The 12,772-nt window shown below is 35.7% G+C and overlaps 1 protein-coding gene across 1 annotated transcript; it reads right to left on the minus strand.

Moving 5' to 3' along the window:
* Nucleotides 1–851: 851 nt before the first annotated feature.
* Nucleotides 852–6,378, minus strand: LOC103438897 (AUGMIN subunit 7). The gene is made up of 9 exons (XM_008377436.4): nt 6,089–6,378; nt 5,918–5,994; nt 5,069–5,130; nt 4,609–4,700; nt 4,348–4,473; nt 3,948–4,038; nt 3,135–3,242; nt 2,621–2,719; nt 852–1,207 (listed from the first exon to the last, which is right to left on the minus strand). Exons 1-9 carry the CDS (start codon nt 6,220–6,222, stop codon nt 1,010–1,012), a joined length of 987 nt encoding a protein of 328 aa, XP_008375658.1. The 5' UTR covers nt 6,223–6,378; the 3' UTR covers nt 852–1,009.
* Between the last annotated feature and the right edge of the window lie 6,394 nt (nt 6,379–12,772).

Below are 12,772 nucleotides of genomic sequence, written 5' to 3' on the forward strand. Positions count from 1 at the left end.
ACGAAAGTTCAAACGGAGTTGACAAAAATGACCATAATTGCGCATGTTAATGAGTTAAGGGGACTAATGGTCACAGATGTTTAGTTGAGGACCATTACTACAGTTGGGGTAAAGTTGAGAGACTATTACTACAATTTCCAAGTTTATCTATGACATCATAATGTTCAAAAGATGAGGTATGAATTTATTATGTGGGCTAAAGTTAATTTGATAAAATATAATTTAATTACAAAGTTGATTATTATTTAGTCAGATTGACCAGATTATTAGTTCATGATCGGTTTGGTAAGGTTGTCATAATCTGGAGTCTCGACCAAATGCTACCTAGGAAAAGTTGTATATGAAGGAAAATCAGTTTTGCCAACAGGTATCATAACTTTCACAATTACCGGTAGGAAGCATTTTTCCTCACCACTATAATTATGGTGTATGCTCACCATACACTTAATCATCTGTTACGTGTCATTTCACCTAAATCTAATTAACTTTCACATTAAATGTTACTTTTTTAATTTTGTAAAAAATTAACCAAAGTTAAGTAAAAAAAACACGAGTCAGATAATTAGGAGTATTATGAGCATACAACATAGTTTATGGTGAAGAACAAAAATACTTTCAATTACCATATGAAGTCTTGGTCATCAAAGAGAACTTTCTCAATTAACTTCTCTCTTTTATCCATGCCTTAGCTAATCAAGTTTAAAGTAATCGTTTTCCAAACTTGCTAGTATATTTGTTTATAGGAAGCAGATTAATGAAGATTTCCATAATTTTATGTCGAAGCTTCTAAAACTAAACCTAGGGTTAAATCCTAGGTACTTAAAAAGAAAGGTCTAGTCATGTAATCAGTCTGCAAGCCAAACGAACAAGGATGCGTGATAAGAACACAGAATCAGTATTACATTGTACTTCGCTTTCATTCGACATGAAGAAACTACATTTTCCAAACATACATCTGCAGTCCCGAAAGAAGGGGAAGAGACTGAATTCATGGCCCTCAACAATTTCATCATAAACTCACCTCCTCACCTTGCTCGCGAGCAATGGAAGCTGAGAGAATCCCCAGGTCGCGATTTAGGAACGTCAACGCAGATTCACACTCAGAGATTATTCTTGTGACAGATGAGGGCTCGCCAGCAACTGAGTCAGACGATCCAACAGCAAGAGCTGCGTATGAGTCTCTAAGATTCCTCAAGTTCCCCAGGAACTGCAATAAATGTAAGAATTATAAGAAGAAAACACCTTGTTACAAAATTCATGGTCATACGAATAGTTCTGGTTAAAATATGGTATTATTCAGTAATTTGAGCTACACTGCTCCATGCCCAAGTAATCCCACCTTGCATATTTAACTCCTAACCCAACTAGACCTACAGCAACATGAACACACTTACAAAATGCAATGGGGGAAGTAATACCATGTTTGGGAGCAAGAGAGAATGGGAGAATCCCACCAGACGATTTTGGTTATGGTTCTCTCCTACTGTTCAGTTGAAGAACATGGATTTTCCTCGTCTGATGAAAAGAGAAGGGAAGCAAAGAAATCCAGAAATGGTTGAAGTACACTATTTCCCTTTGCATTCTGTACAAACATTTTGGTACCCATTTTGTTTTTTTAAGATCACAAGGTAAAAATAAGTAACCAGACATTCAGTCTTCCCATTTTTTCTCCCCATGTTGGAGGATAATGCTTGACCGAGCTCGAGAAGAATGCTTTCATAGCTTAAGGATATACGGCCTTTCCCACTTCTTTCCTTCACCTTTTCTCCAAAACAAAAGGTAAAAGGTGAAGTTGACCAAGTGAGCACTGAGTAAGTGCTACAAGAAAACGGCTACTCTTTTACTTAATTTTCCATGCTAACTTAACAGGCCACTATGGACGTTTGAACCAGGGATAGTCCGTGTAAACAAGTGGTGGATTAGCCACCACAGCATTTCCATATGGGCAGCAAACACAAGGCACAAATGTGAAGGGAGAGAAGAGATGGGACAGCATTAAATTTAGAAGATCAAGGTTTCAGAATAAAAAGGCCAATGAAAAATGTGGGGATATGCAGAAGAACGTTCAATTGTTCCCCCCAGCCAGCTTCAACTAAAGCCCATCATGCGTGCCCCACTGTGCTACCAAGATACTTATTATGTGTGATACTTCAAAAGAATAACCAAAGATCAAGATTATATGTAAAACCAAATGAACCATGATAAAAGACAATATCCCCATGAAACCTCGGTAGAGAACAAGCCAAATGTGGCATGTAGCTTACTTTGAACAATTTCAATCCAGACCCCTTCCAACCAATTAACCCCAGATACATATGTTCATCACCTTAAATAAATGAAAACACACTTGTGACATTCAATAGTAAATGAAATTTAGTATAGATTGAATATTGATGAACTGCAGTAGAGATATACTTCACCAGTACATAATTACGTATAACAAGAAAATATGTCACTTTCTAGACAGGTAGTAACACCTGTTGAATAAGTGGAAAATGAGTTCTCCATGAGGTCTTAATACTATATAAAAATCATCACTACACTAGCGGTATATGAACTAGTGAATTGGCATTCAGACTAATGTGCTAGGAAAAAATGTATAGATTAGCAAAAGATATACCTTCAAAAGCATCTTGTATGCCTCCAACAATCGATTGGCAGCCGGCCCAAATCCATGGAGCTGGGGTACCTCCATCATATGTGTCCAGGGACGTATTTCCTACGAAAGGCACAACATTTCAAGGTTACAGAGCATAGATACCTCATACACATGCACACAAAGCAAATCAAATAACAGATGGGTATTTTGGATTCAAGCACATAAATAAATGTCAACATTCCAACTGGAGTAGTAGCTAAAAAGTGAACTTCAATATAAGCAAGGAGCTGAAACGGAAGCATAAATTTCTCCCACGCCAACCAAGCCAGATATGTGACTATGGAATCCATCAAAAAGCACATAGTTCATCATGGTGCACATGTACCAACCGCGCCTCATTTTTTTTTAGCAGATATAAAATTCTAAGTAACATGTCAAAATATTTAAAAGTGGTACAACAAACAGGAAAAGAAAAGAAGAAAAGGGACATCAGATTGTCAGAAGGCAGAGTATAAAAAGACAGAGCAGCTCCAACCTTAGTGTAAATCGTATTGAATGATTTTGCAGTTTCCAGAAAAGACTCCAAATGTGCACGCAATCTTGATTCCACCTCTGCATAATCCTCATCTGGGTTGTAAGCATGCTACATGCAATAGCACATAGAGTGAGAAAAAGAAGGAATTAACTGGGACGAGAGGAACTTTATAAATGGTAAATACATAAGATGGAGATTGACAACCCAAATTCGAGGGAGAACTCATTGCCAGAAGAAATATAGTTGACTTATAGGCATTGGGAAAGATTATTAAAAAAAAAACAGAAAAAAAAAATCCAAAATGCATACGACAATAAGGGAATGTTAATATACCATACTAAATTATATATATATATTAAGAACAACCCTATGAACATATAAATGAATCTTTCAGCAATCTTTGGCACTAGAGAGGGCATTACTATGCATCTGTTCTCTGCATATCAGCATAGGATAGGTCAAGCTCAAAGAGAAATGGAAAAGTAAGGAGGTGGTGTCTTTTGGTGTCAGAGGCAGTCAGAGAAACTGAGAACTTTCATAAACACAATGTTAGAGGGTAATGACAGTAGAATGGCTGTAAAAGAAAAGGAGTAGTGTACTTTTTTTTTTTTTTTTTTTTAAAGAAGAGGTTATTTTCTGGTTTAAGTTGGACGATTTAGTTATTATGCTGAAATAAACAATTGGCATAATTATATAGCACAAAGAGAGCTAGGTGAAGCTGATCAAATAGCTGAATAGTTCCAGGATACAAATCATAAGAAAATATAAGCAACTTCTGTATAAGGCCAGAAGGTCTAAGTAAAGGAATAGAACCTTTGAAGCCAAATCGTCAACCTTCTGTTGAAGACTTAAGAATATCTTTGATTGTTCTGAAAGCTTTTTCTCCAGTTCAGAAACATCAGGCCTGCGAATGAACTTTGATTAAACCAACAGGATGTTATTGTATCTAATGGAATAAGTTGTTCAAATTTACATGATGTGATCATCTCATTTAAGCATTTTATCCTAATTAATTGGGTTGGTTTTCAACGAGGTTTCTTCTTTTTGACAATAAAATTTCAGGGAAGCGGTTATTCTTTTTAATTCAGGGGAGTAGAAACAAAAATGAGGGCTTTTCTTTTTTTGTTAAACAGTACAAGGATAGATTTTCAATGAAGCAATTATCTTTCATTGTGTTACTTCATGGGCGGTGTTGAAAAATAGATAGCCTTACAATGGATATATGGACTGAATCTGAACATCTGCAGGGAACAATTTGCACTCCTCGGAGAATATTTGAGCTTGTTTTTCAGCTATGGAATCAATTAGTTGTATGTCCTTTGCTACCTGCTCATCGGTACTGCAGAAATTACAGGTCTCAGCCTAAAATGATTTTCGAAATCAGAAAACAAATCACATGTTGTAGAAGATGTAAAAGTTATTTTATCAAACAATAACACCTTGCCAAGCCATGTAATACTTAGTACCATCCTACCTCCATTCTTGATTATCAGCATAAATACTCGCCTCCACAAGATCTACAATTAGACGAAGCATTTCAGTGCGATCTTCATAGCTTCCTCGACCCTACAACAAAATTTCTTTGCATTCAACAAAAGTGGAGAAAACTCACACAGTAAAGAGTTGCTACCCAAAGCACTTCAAATAAACAGCAATGAAAAAAGATCGACATGATTTAAGGAGTATCAATTACTAAATTTTACTTAATGGAAACTCAATAGAAATATGAATATATCGATTCGACTCTTGATGCAATTGTCATAAAGATTGGTTGCCTGAGAAACCAACCAAACAATGACTTCCAAATGGGATATGAAATGAAAAGACAACACAAGTAAAAGTGCACTCAATTTGTAAAGCTTGCTAAAGAAAAAAAGAAATTTCCCATATCAGCAGAAAAAATACTCCTAAATCAACACAAATCCACAACTAACTTGGATGGCTTCTGTGTCAATAGTAGTAGTAATACCCAAAAACTTTGCAATCTCTGCCAAATCTGCAAAACAAAAGAATATATGTTATGAGAAACAATAAAAGAGAATATTGTTGCATCAATGACCGAAAACAGGGAAACATAGCAGGTGCATCATATAGAATATCACATACTCAGAAACTTGGAATTCGGAAAGGAAAAAACAATCAACGCCAGATGGCTTTAGAAGAAGGATTAAACAAAATGGAAGCAGCAAGAGAAGGATGATCCCCAAAGTTATCTTAAAAAGTCCATAAGGAGAGAATTTGGGTGCATACAGTACCAAGTTGGATAATTTATAAACTCCCAAGCACAAGGAATATCCTACCCGTGCTTGCTTCGTTAAGGTGACACTGGGTTGAGATTGTGCAATAATAGCTGCAGCAAGCATCCATCTTTTATATAGTAGGATTGATACGTATTCTTATCTTCGTACACTAAATCGTCTTATTCTAGATTTGAGAGATTGGCGATTTTGCCATATCAGTTTGGCATGGCCATGTAGAACATATATGTAGTGCTGATACCAAAAGGTTGTTTTTTGTTAGTGGTCGGAAACTACTGCAGAAGTTCTTTAAAGTCATAATTTTTGTCAATCTTCAATATCATCACGAAAATTTAAGAAGTCTGCAGACGAGTTAAACAAACATAGCGGCCCACATTTCCGTTTATAATTAACATTACAACACATTAATAAACTTTAGATCAACCATACGATAAAATTCAAAAACCAATATAAAGTCTACATTTTCATCAAAATCTCAACAAATTCGGCACGACCCAATTCAACATTCTACAAAAGAGGGCTTACACTGGATTCGAGCGGTCTCTTCGTTGGCGTCCCCTTGAAGCTTTTGTTGAGAGAATGGCGACTTGTCCCCCAGCAAGCTGAAATTACACCACACAATCAGGGCAATCAAAATTGTTACACAGTGAGAACCAGAAAAGGTCAAAGAAGTAGAGGTAACGACATGTGGTGTACCGGAAGAAGAGCCACTCGAGAAGGGCGTAGCGCTCCATGCCGGCGAAGAGGAGGGACTGAGCAGCCGCAGTGGCTCTAGGATAATTCAGAAGCGCCAGCTTCCTCTGTATCTCTTCCATTTGTCTTGCTGCCATTTTCGAACTCGAACACTAAATCAAACACTTGGACTGAGATCCGAAATCGTCACAAAAACTGAAAAATGTTTTGGTGAATTTTGAGGTTTTAGTTGGGGCGTTTGAATCAATCAACAATTTGAGATGTTGGCTTTTGATTTGATAAATTACTTTTGAATTTTGTTTAGAGTAAATTGTAGCAATGGTCCCTGAACTTTAATCAAATTAGAGCAATGGTCCCTCAACTAAAAATCCATTACCATTGGTCCCTCAACTTATCAAAATGTGTAGCTATAGTCCTTTTCAACAATTTCTTCAAAATTTTGTCAAAATATGTTATGTTGGAATAACCATTTATATAATTAGGGTCCCTCAACTCATCAAAGTATGTAATTATGGTCATTTTCGCCAACTACATAAAAAATTTTGTCAAAACGAGTTATGTTGGAATGACCATTGCTACAATTGGGTTAAAGTTAAGGGATCATTTCTCCAGTTGAATTAAAGTTGAGGGACCAAATGTAATGGATTTTTAGTTGAGGGACCATAGCTACACGTTTTGATGAGTTGAAGGACCAATGGTAATGGATTTTTAGTTGAGGGACCATTGCTCCAATTTGATTAAAGTTCAGGGACCATAGCTATAATTTACTCTTTTGTTTAATTAGCGAATGATGGAGGGACTTCTTTTGCCACCGAATTCTCAGAACCAAAATGATTGGGCCAAGATAAAATAAACTGAAAACATATGAGGCCCAAAGCCCAATCTATTAAATCCACATGGGGAACGATTTCTTTAAGCGCTAATTTGATATTGTTGTACTTTAAAAAAAAAAACTTTCTATTGTACTGTAAGAATAAACAGTTGTAAAATCAAGTTGTTAAGTGTTTGGTAAACCTTTTTTTGTAAAAGTGTTTTTAATAAAAAAAAATTCTGATTGTTTGATAAACTTTTTATATGAATTGCTTTGAATATGTTAAATGACTAAAAATAATATAGTATTTACTGTTATATAACAATTATCAAAGACAATAATGTAGCGGTAAAAATTGTAATTTTGTAAAACGTGTAGGGGTATACTTGACATTTGAAAAGTTCATTAAATGAGCATTGATTACTATGTTTTGAAAAAAAAAACATTTTTTTAGAAACATGGTAGACTCTACTTCTGTTTTTCTATGTTTTTCTACTTTCATTGACATCAATTTTATATAAAAAAAAACATTTGTATTTTATTTTACCAAACACATTTAGGGGGGTGTAATTGAATACACCCCTCTTAATGTTCCAAATTTTTTAATAAGCTACTTTTTTTAAAAGCACTACAATCTCAAACCAAACCTAAATCAAGTGCTATTCACAAATCTATCTTTTCTTTCCCCATATGCCCTTATTAATTTTTTTGTCATTGATCTTCTTCAATTCGCTCGATTTGATGACCGAGAATTGAGAGAGGTATGTGTGAAGTAAAAATAAGTGTGACGATAGCATTACTCTTGATTAATTCAACACAAAAGTTCAAAATAAATAGGAGTATGCGTGATTAGAAAATAAATGTGTGAACATCACTTTTCATTTAATATGAAAAAATGAAAGTAATTTTCGCACTTATTTTTCACCCATGCCCTCATTTATTTATTTTTTTAACCTTTGAATTGAATAAAAGGAATAAAAAAGAAACTGAGTAACAAATAAAAGGAATAAAAAAAAATATTCATGTATGCACTAGTTAATAGGGAGGATTCCCCATAAGGACCAAAACTTTGGTCAATTGCCTCTTAAGGATATTTTTTATGCAAAATGACTATAAGGAACAAAGATTTTTCTTTTAACTTTTCTACCATTATTTCCTCATCATAGTAGGTTCTGTAATGATGTTTACATATTTTTTTGTTGATGCTCAAACTCATAATGCATGTCAGTGGAAAGTAGTCTTGATTTGGCATTTAGGATTTCTTCTCTCAGGATTTCATTAGTTACATATCAATTGTTACAGTCCTAAGACAAGTTTTATATTGTTGTTGTATTGTGCTAATTCTAAATATTTGAAACTGGTGTTGCTCCATATCAATATATTTTATTGGCTCAATAGTAATCTCACTTTCTTCTATGAAATTTGGCTTTATTCTTTATCTTTTTTTTTCAACAATAATTTGTGTAAATTGTGATAAAAAGAATATCAATCGGATTTTATTGGGCGACTAGTAAGCTATTATCATTTGGTTTTCAACAGGTGCAAGGATGCACTGGTGGCACATCCCAAGTAGTGTCACCACAATCACAATCTACCAATAAAAGGTACAAATCACCAGCAAAGAGATGCAAGTCATAAAAGCCTTGAGTATGAAGGGAGTTTATAGTTTGGATGTCACTGCACAAATGCAAGAACACAGCCTGTAACCATTTTTGTTCTTTTTTTTTTTAATTTGAACTGCTGGATATTGATTATGCAGTTGAACATTTTTTTTTTAACAAACGATATTATCTATACTAAGGGGTGATGGAGTGGGCTAATTCTCACAATGGGCTAGCAATAATGTGGTTCAAATTCGTCTTTGGTGAGAATCGAACGTAAGATCTCTCACTTACAAGTAAAGAGGCATACCACTAGATCGTAGTATTACGTGGCTGCAATTGAACATTTAAATATTGTGTTTAAATTAGAGCCTAGTGGAGTTGCCATCAAGGTGGGTGGCGCACTTAATTTTAATCTTGATTTCAAATTTTTGTTGGGTCTTATATGGTAAATTAATGAGATAAACCTGGTATTTGTGTCGTGTTTTTTGTGTTTAGGTCGTTTTCGTGATATACCCGATAGCTTAGCGGGTCGTGTCACGTAACACTTATTAAAGTAAATGGCAAATATGATTTGACCCGAAATTGATCAGTTAATATTATCAAGTAATATGACCGACCCGTTACCCATTAAAGAAATTATACTTTAAATCAATAAATAATGAAAATCTAAAAAATGAAATTCAGTTAGTAGAATAAAGTGTAAACAACAATTAACGATTAAATTTAAATATGAGGTTTATGGATTATGGTGTTGGATTTCGGAGTTGATCCCTTCACAAAAGTTGTAAAGCTTGTCATCACGAGTGATTGTGTTTTTTTTTTTTTTTTTTTTTACATTTTCCACAATCCTACAATAATTGTCACAGCCCGTCCTGAAATATTTAGTTTCGACGGTGTGAAATGACGGTTTTATCCTTGGACGTTGAGATTGTGATGTGTGTGACATGCTTTTGGGATGTAGACCAATATGTTGAGTTCCTAAGTTTTGGACTCAGTTAAAAGTTAAACTTTTGTTTGTTTTGGTTGATGACCAAGTGAAGACACACACACACACACAAAAACACCTCGTGCACTCTCTCTCTCTCTCCCTCTCTCTCCTTCTCTCGGCCTTCCTGCCATTTCCACACAAAACGTACGGACGAACACCAAACTCACATTTCAAGCAAGGATCGACGTCAAGAAGGTAAGATTCAAACTCCTTGCAAGTATTTGAGTTCATATATGCCATTTTTAGATCGTGGAACCCTCAAAAACCTGAGAAACCATCACCCCGATTTGAGTATTGTTCATGTGGTCGTAATTATGGATGTTTCAGGCGATTTTAAGCTCATAGGAAGCTTTAGGACGTTCTTACGAAGCTCGGAGAAGAAAAACCAAGCAAATTAGACGTCGAGTTTGGCGAGTTTGAAAGTTGGCCGGAATTATCGTACATTCTCCGATGAGATCCCGTGATTTTTTGAGCTTGAAATTGGTAAGAATGTGTTCAGCTCATTGTAAGCTTCAATTCAGTATAAGTTTCCTGAATTTTGGTGCAAAAATGAAAAAGTTTGAAGGATTTTTAGATTTTCCAGTTTCCGGCGACTACAACGGTCGTCGGAGTTCGAAGGTAGAAGATGACGGAATATTCCTAACTGTTGAAAATGTGCCCTAAAACCAATCATATGATGATACTTTACGGACATTTCACATGTTAAACTAATCTAGTTTAATAGAAAGGGCAAAGATTATTGTTTGAGCCGTCTCATATAAATGTTATATGCTTAAACGATAAAGTCCAAGGAATATGTGATTGGGAGAATGCTATCTAATGAAGTTAGATTCATGAGACCATTCTTTCGTAGACACATCCTAAATGTTCCTGATCATAGGATTGTCAATTAGGCATTGACAGTCCGTTAAGATCGGTACGTGTTGTGTCTTCTCTCAGGGAGAGTGACTAGTCTCGAGTCATTGGTGTGTGTGACATCAAGACAAGTACGTAGGTGCTCAATAGAGAATGAGTTCACTGAACACGATCAACGAAGAGTTCTCATATTCATGTCACATGAGAACTCATGGTTGGGATAATGCAAAGTAGTCCTTTGACCTGAGGCATCGTCGTTGTCTTGTGGTTAAGTCTTGATCTTTGATTATGTCAAACGTCATTCCATTGGAGTGTCCACGGCATCGTTGAGGTTAAGCCACTTAGCCATGGAGGCAAGTGAATGCGCAACAAGGGATCTCTAACCTTCAAACTGTTTGAGGGAGAATACTCTATGATATGATTTAGAATCTCTGGCCAGAGTATGAATGAGATTTAGGAATGCGTTCCAAATCACATTCAAGGTAATCATATAAGCACACGAATCACATTGGATAGTAGACATGAATAAATAAACTATCAAACCAAACAATGTGGTCAAGAGTATTGTATTAGAGAAAGACCGTATTGCATTTGTAATCCTAAACTGAATAGGTTCTCTACCTCTTCTGATTAGCTTGGGTAACCATGATATGCTGCTATGTGTCACTCTTGGTTTGTGGAAGCCCTAAACGTGTATAATCACTAAAGGGAGAATTGAAAGTAAGTTTCGATTCACAATCGATTTGAAAGAGTCCACTGCCTCGCTAAAAGGAACCTAATGGATCGTACACCGTGTAAGGTGGAGATTGAAGAAACAATGGAGATGAGTAAGAATAATTAAATGGTTTAATTATTTATGGCAATGATTAATTAATATGTTAATTAATCAAACGAATAAGTTCGTTAAAGACCTCGGGATAGTTTTGGACCTTAAGGCCCAATGGGCTTCGAACGTCAAGCCCATTGACTTAAGTTGTATGACAACTTAATGACTAAATATTCACAAAGGCCCAAACAACCCAAATACACCCTAAGGCCGGCCATATTGTTAAGGGTAGTGAACTTGGACTTATTTACAAGTTTGCCACTCAAATGAATAAAGGTATAAATATGACTTTATAGCCAAAATTCATTAAGGGTTTCATTAGAGGAAATTGGTGAGAACATTTCTCTCCATTTCTCTCTAAAGAGGCCGGCCCCTTGGAGGGTGCATCTAGCAATCCCACTACTCCAAGGTCACTCATTTCTTCTCCAATCTAACCTTGGTGAAGATACTTAGAGGTTCTCTATTTTGGGAACTTGGAGAATCCTATTCTTCCATCCAAATCCATAGATTTAATATGCAAGGAATGAAGGCCCTCTCTTTGGGTGATTAGCCTTTGCTTATGCAAAGAGGAATCTACAAAGGTACAATTGCAACTCACTTTGTTTTGAGTGGAGTTTTGGTTCACCAATCTACTAGGCTTTGAATTTCATGGTTAATGTTTTGTTTTTAAGTGCATGCAAACATGATTCCGTCTTTAATTGTTAATTGCATGCTTATATATGTTGCTTAAATGAACATGTTTTCACAAAATTATCCTTCACTAACGGTGACTAACGGCGTTAGTTAATTTTAACGAAATATTCCTTACATTTAACGGACTATTCCTAACGGCCGTTAGGCCTCAGTTAAGGTTTGGGGGCGCATAGGGCCGTGCCCTTGCCGGCGCGTGAGGGCTCCCAAAAATTATTTTAAAATTTTGGGCATGTTCATGGAGTTGTGTAGGTCACGTTGGTATATTTACACACCCCATTTGAGCAATATAGAAGAAGTTATTAGCCAGTATTGGTTATGTGCTTTAAATTAACATTTTTATAGTTGTTTCGCATATAGGGGAGACTTATCCCGAGGACGAGCGCAGTCAAGGTCGACTCGGGGGCTACGACCCTTCGACATACCAGTGAGTGGGATTTTGGTTTTAAATATATATGTATATGCTTGGTATCTTTCCCAGAAAATGCATTTAAATGAGTTATGACTTAAATTGTCATGCCAAATGTTTTACATTATATGCATATGATGTTTACATATATATATATATATATATATATATATATATATATATATATAATTGTGGTGATGTGGACGCTCGCCCCAGGTGAGTTATGAATTATGAATGTGAATAACGGTTGTGATTAATTGAGAAACATAGAGCTTATAAACCTACACCTCGGTGTTAGTGAGTTAGCCAAAGATATGGCATAGGCATGTATATAATGTCACCTCCCACACCATATGCTCACATTAGATCCAATTTAGGTGCACAGTCTTGTCGTACAGACCATTATATGTGGTTCCGACTCGTAGGTGACTAGCGATTTATCTCATAGTTATAATGAGAAAGTAGTAAGGAGCATAGTTATATTACACCCAGTCATGTCGTACA

Source organism: Malus domestica, chromosome 07 (assembly GCF_042453785.1).
Source record: "Malus domestica chromosome 07, GDT2T_hap1".
Classification (NCBI taxonomy): domain Eukaryota; kingdom Viridiplantae; phylum Streptophyta; class Magnoliopsida; order Rosales; family Rosaceae; genus Malus; species Malus domestica.

Excerpts from the sequence above, each read along its gene's own strand:
- LOC103438897 (XM_008377436.4), bottom strand. The coding sequence starts at position 6,222 with ATGGCAGCAAGACAAATGGAAGAGATACAGAGGAAGCTGGCGCTTCTG. Across the intron at positions 4,701-5,068 it reads TTGACACAGAAGCCATCCAA|GGTCGAGGAAGCTATGAAGA; the intron begins GTTAGTTGTGGA and ends ATTTTGTTGTAG. Across the intron at positions 2,720-3,134 it reads TCAATACGATTTACACTAAG|GAAATACGTCCCTGGACACA; the intron begins GTTGGAGCTGCT and ends TGCCTTTCGTAG.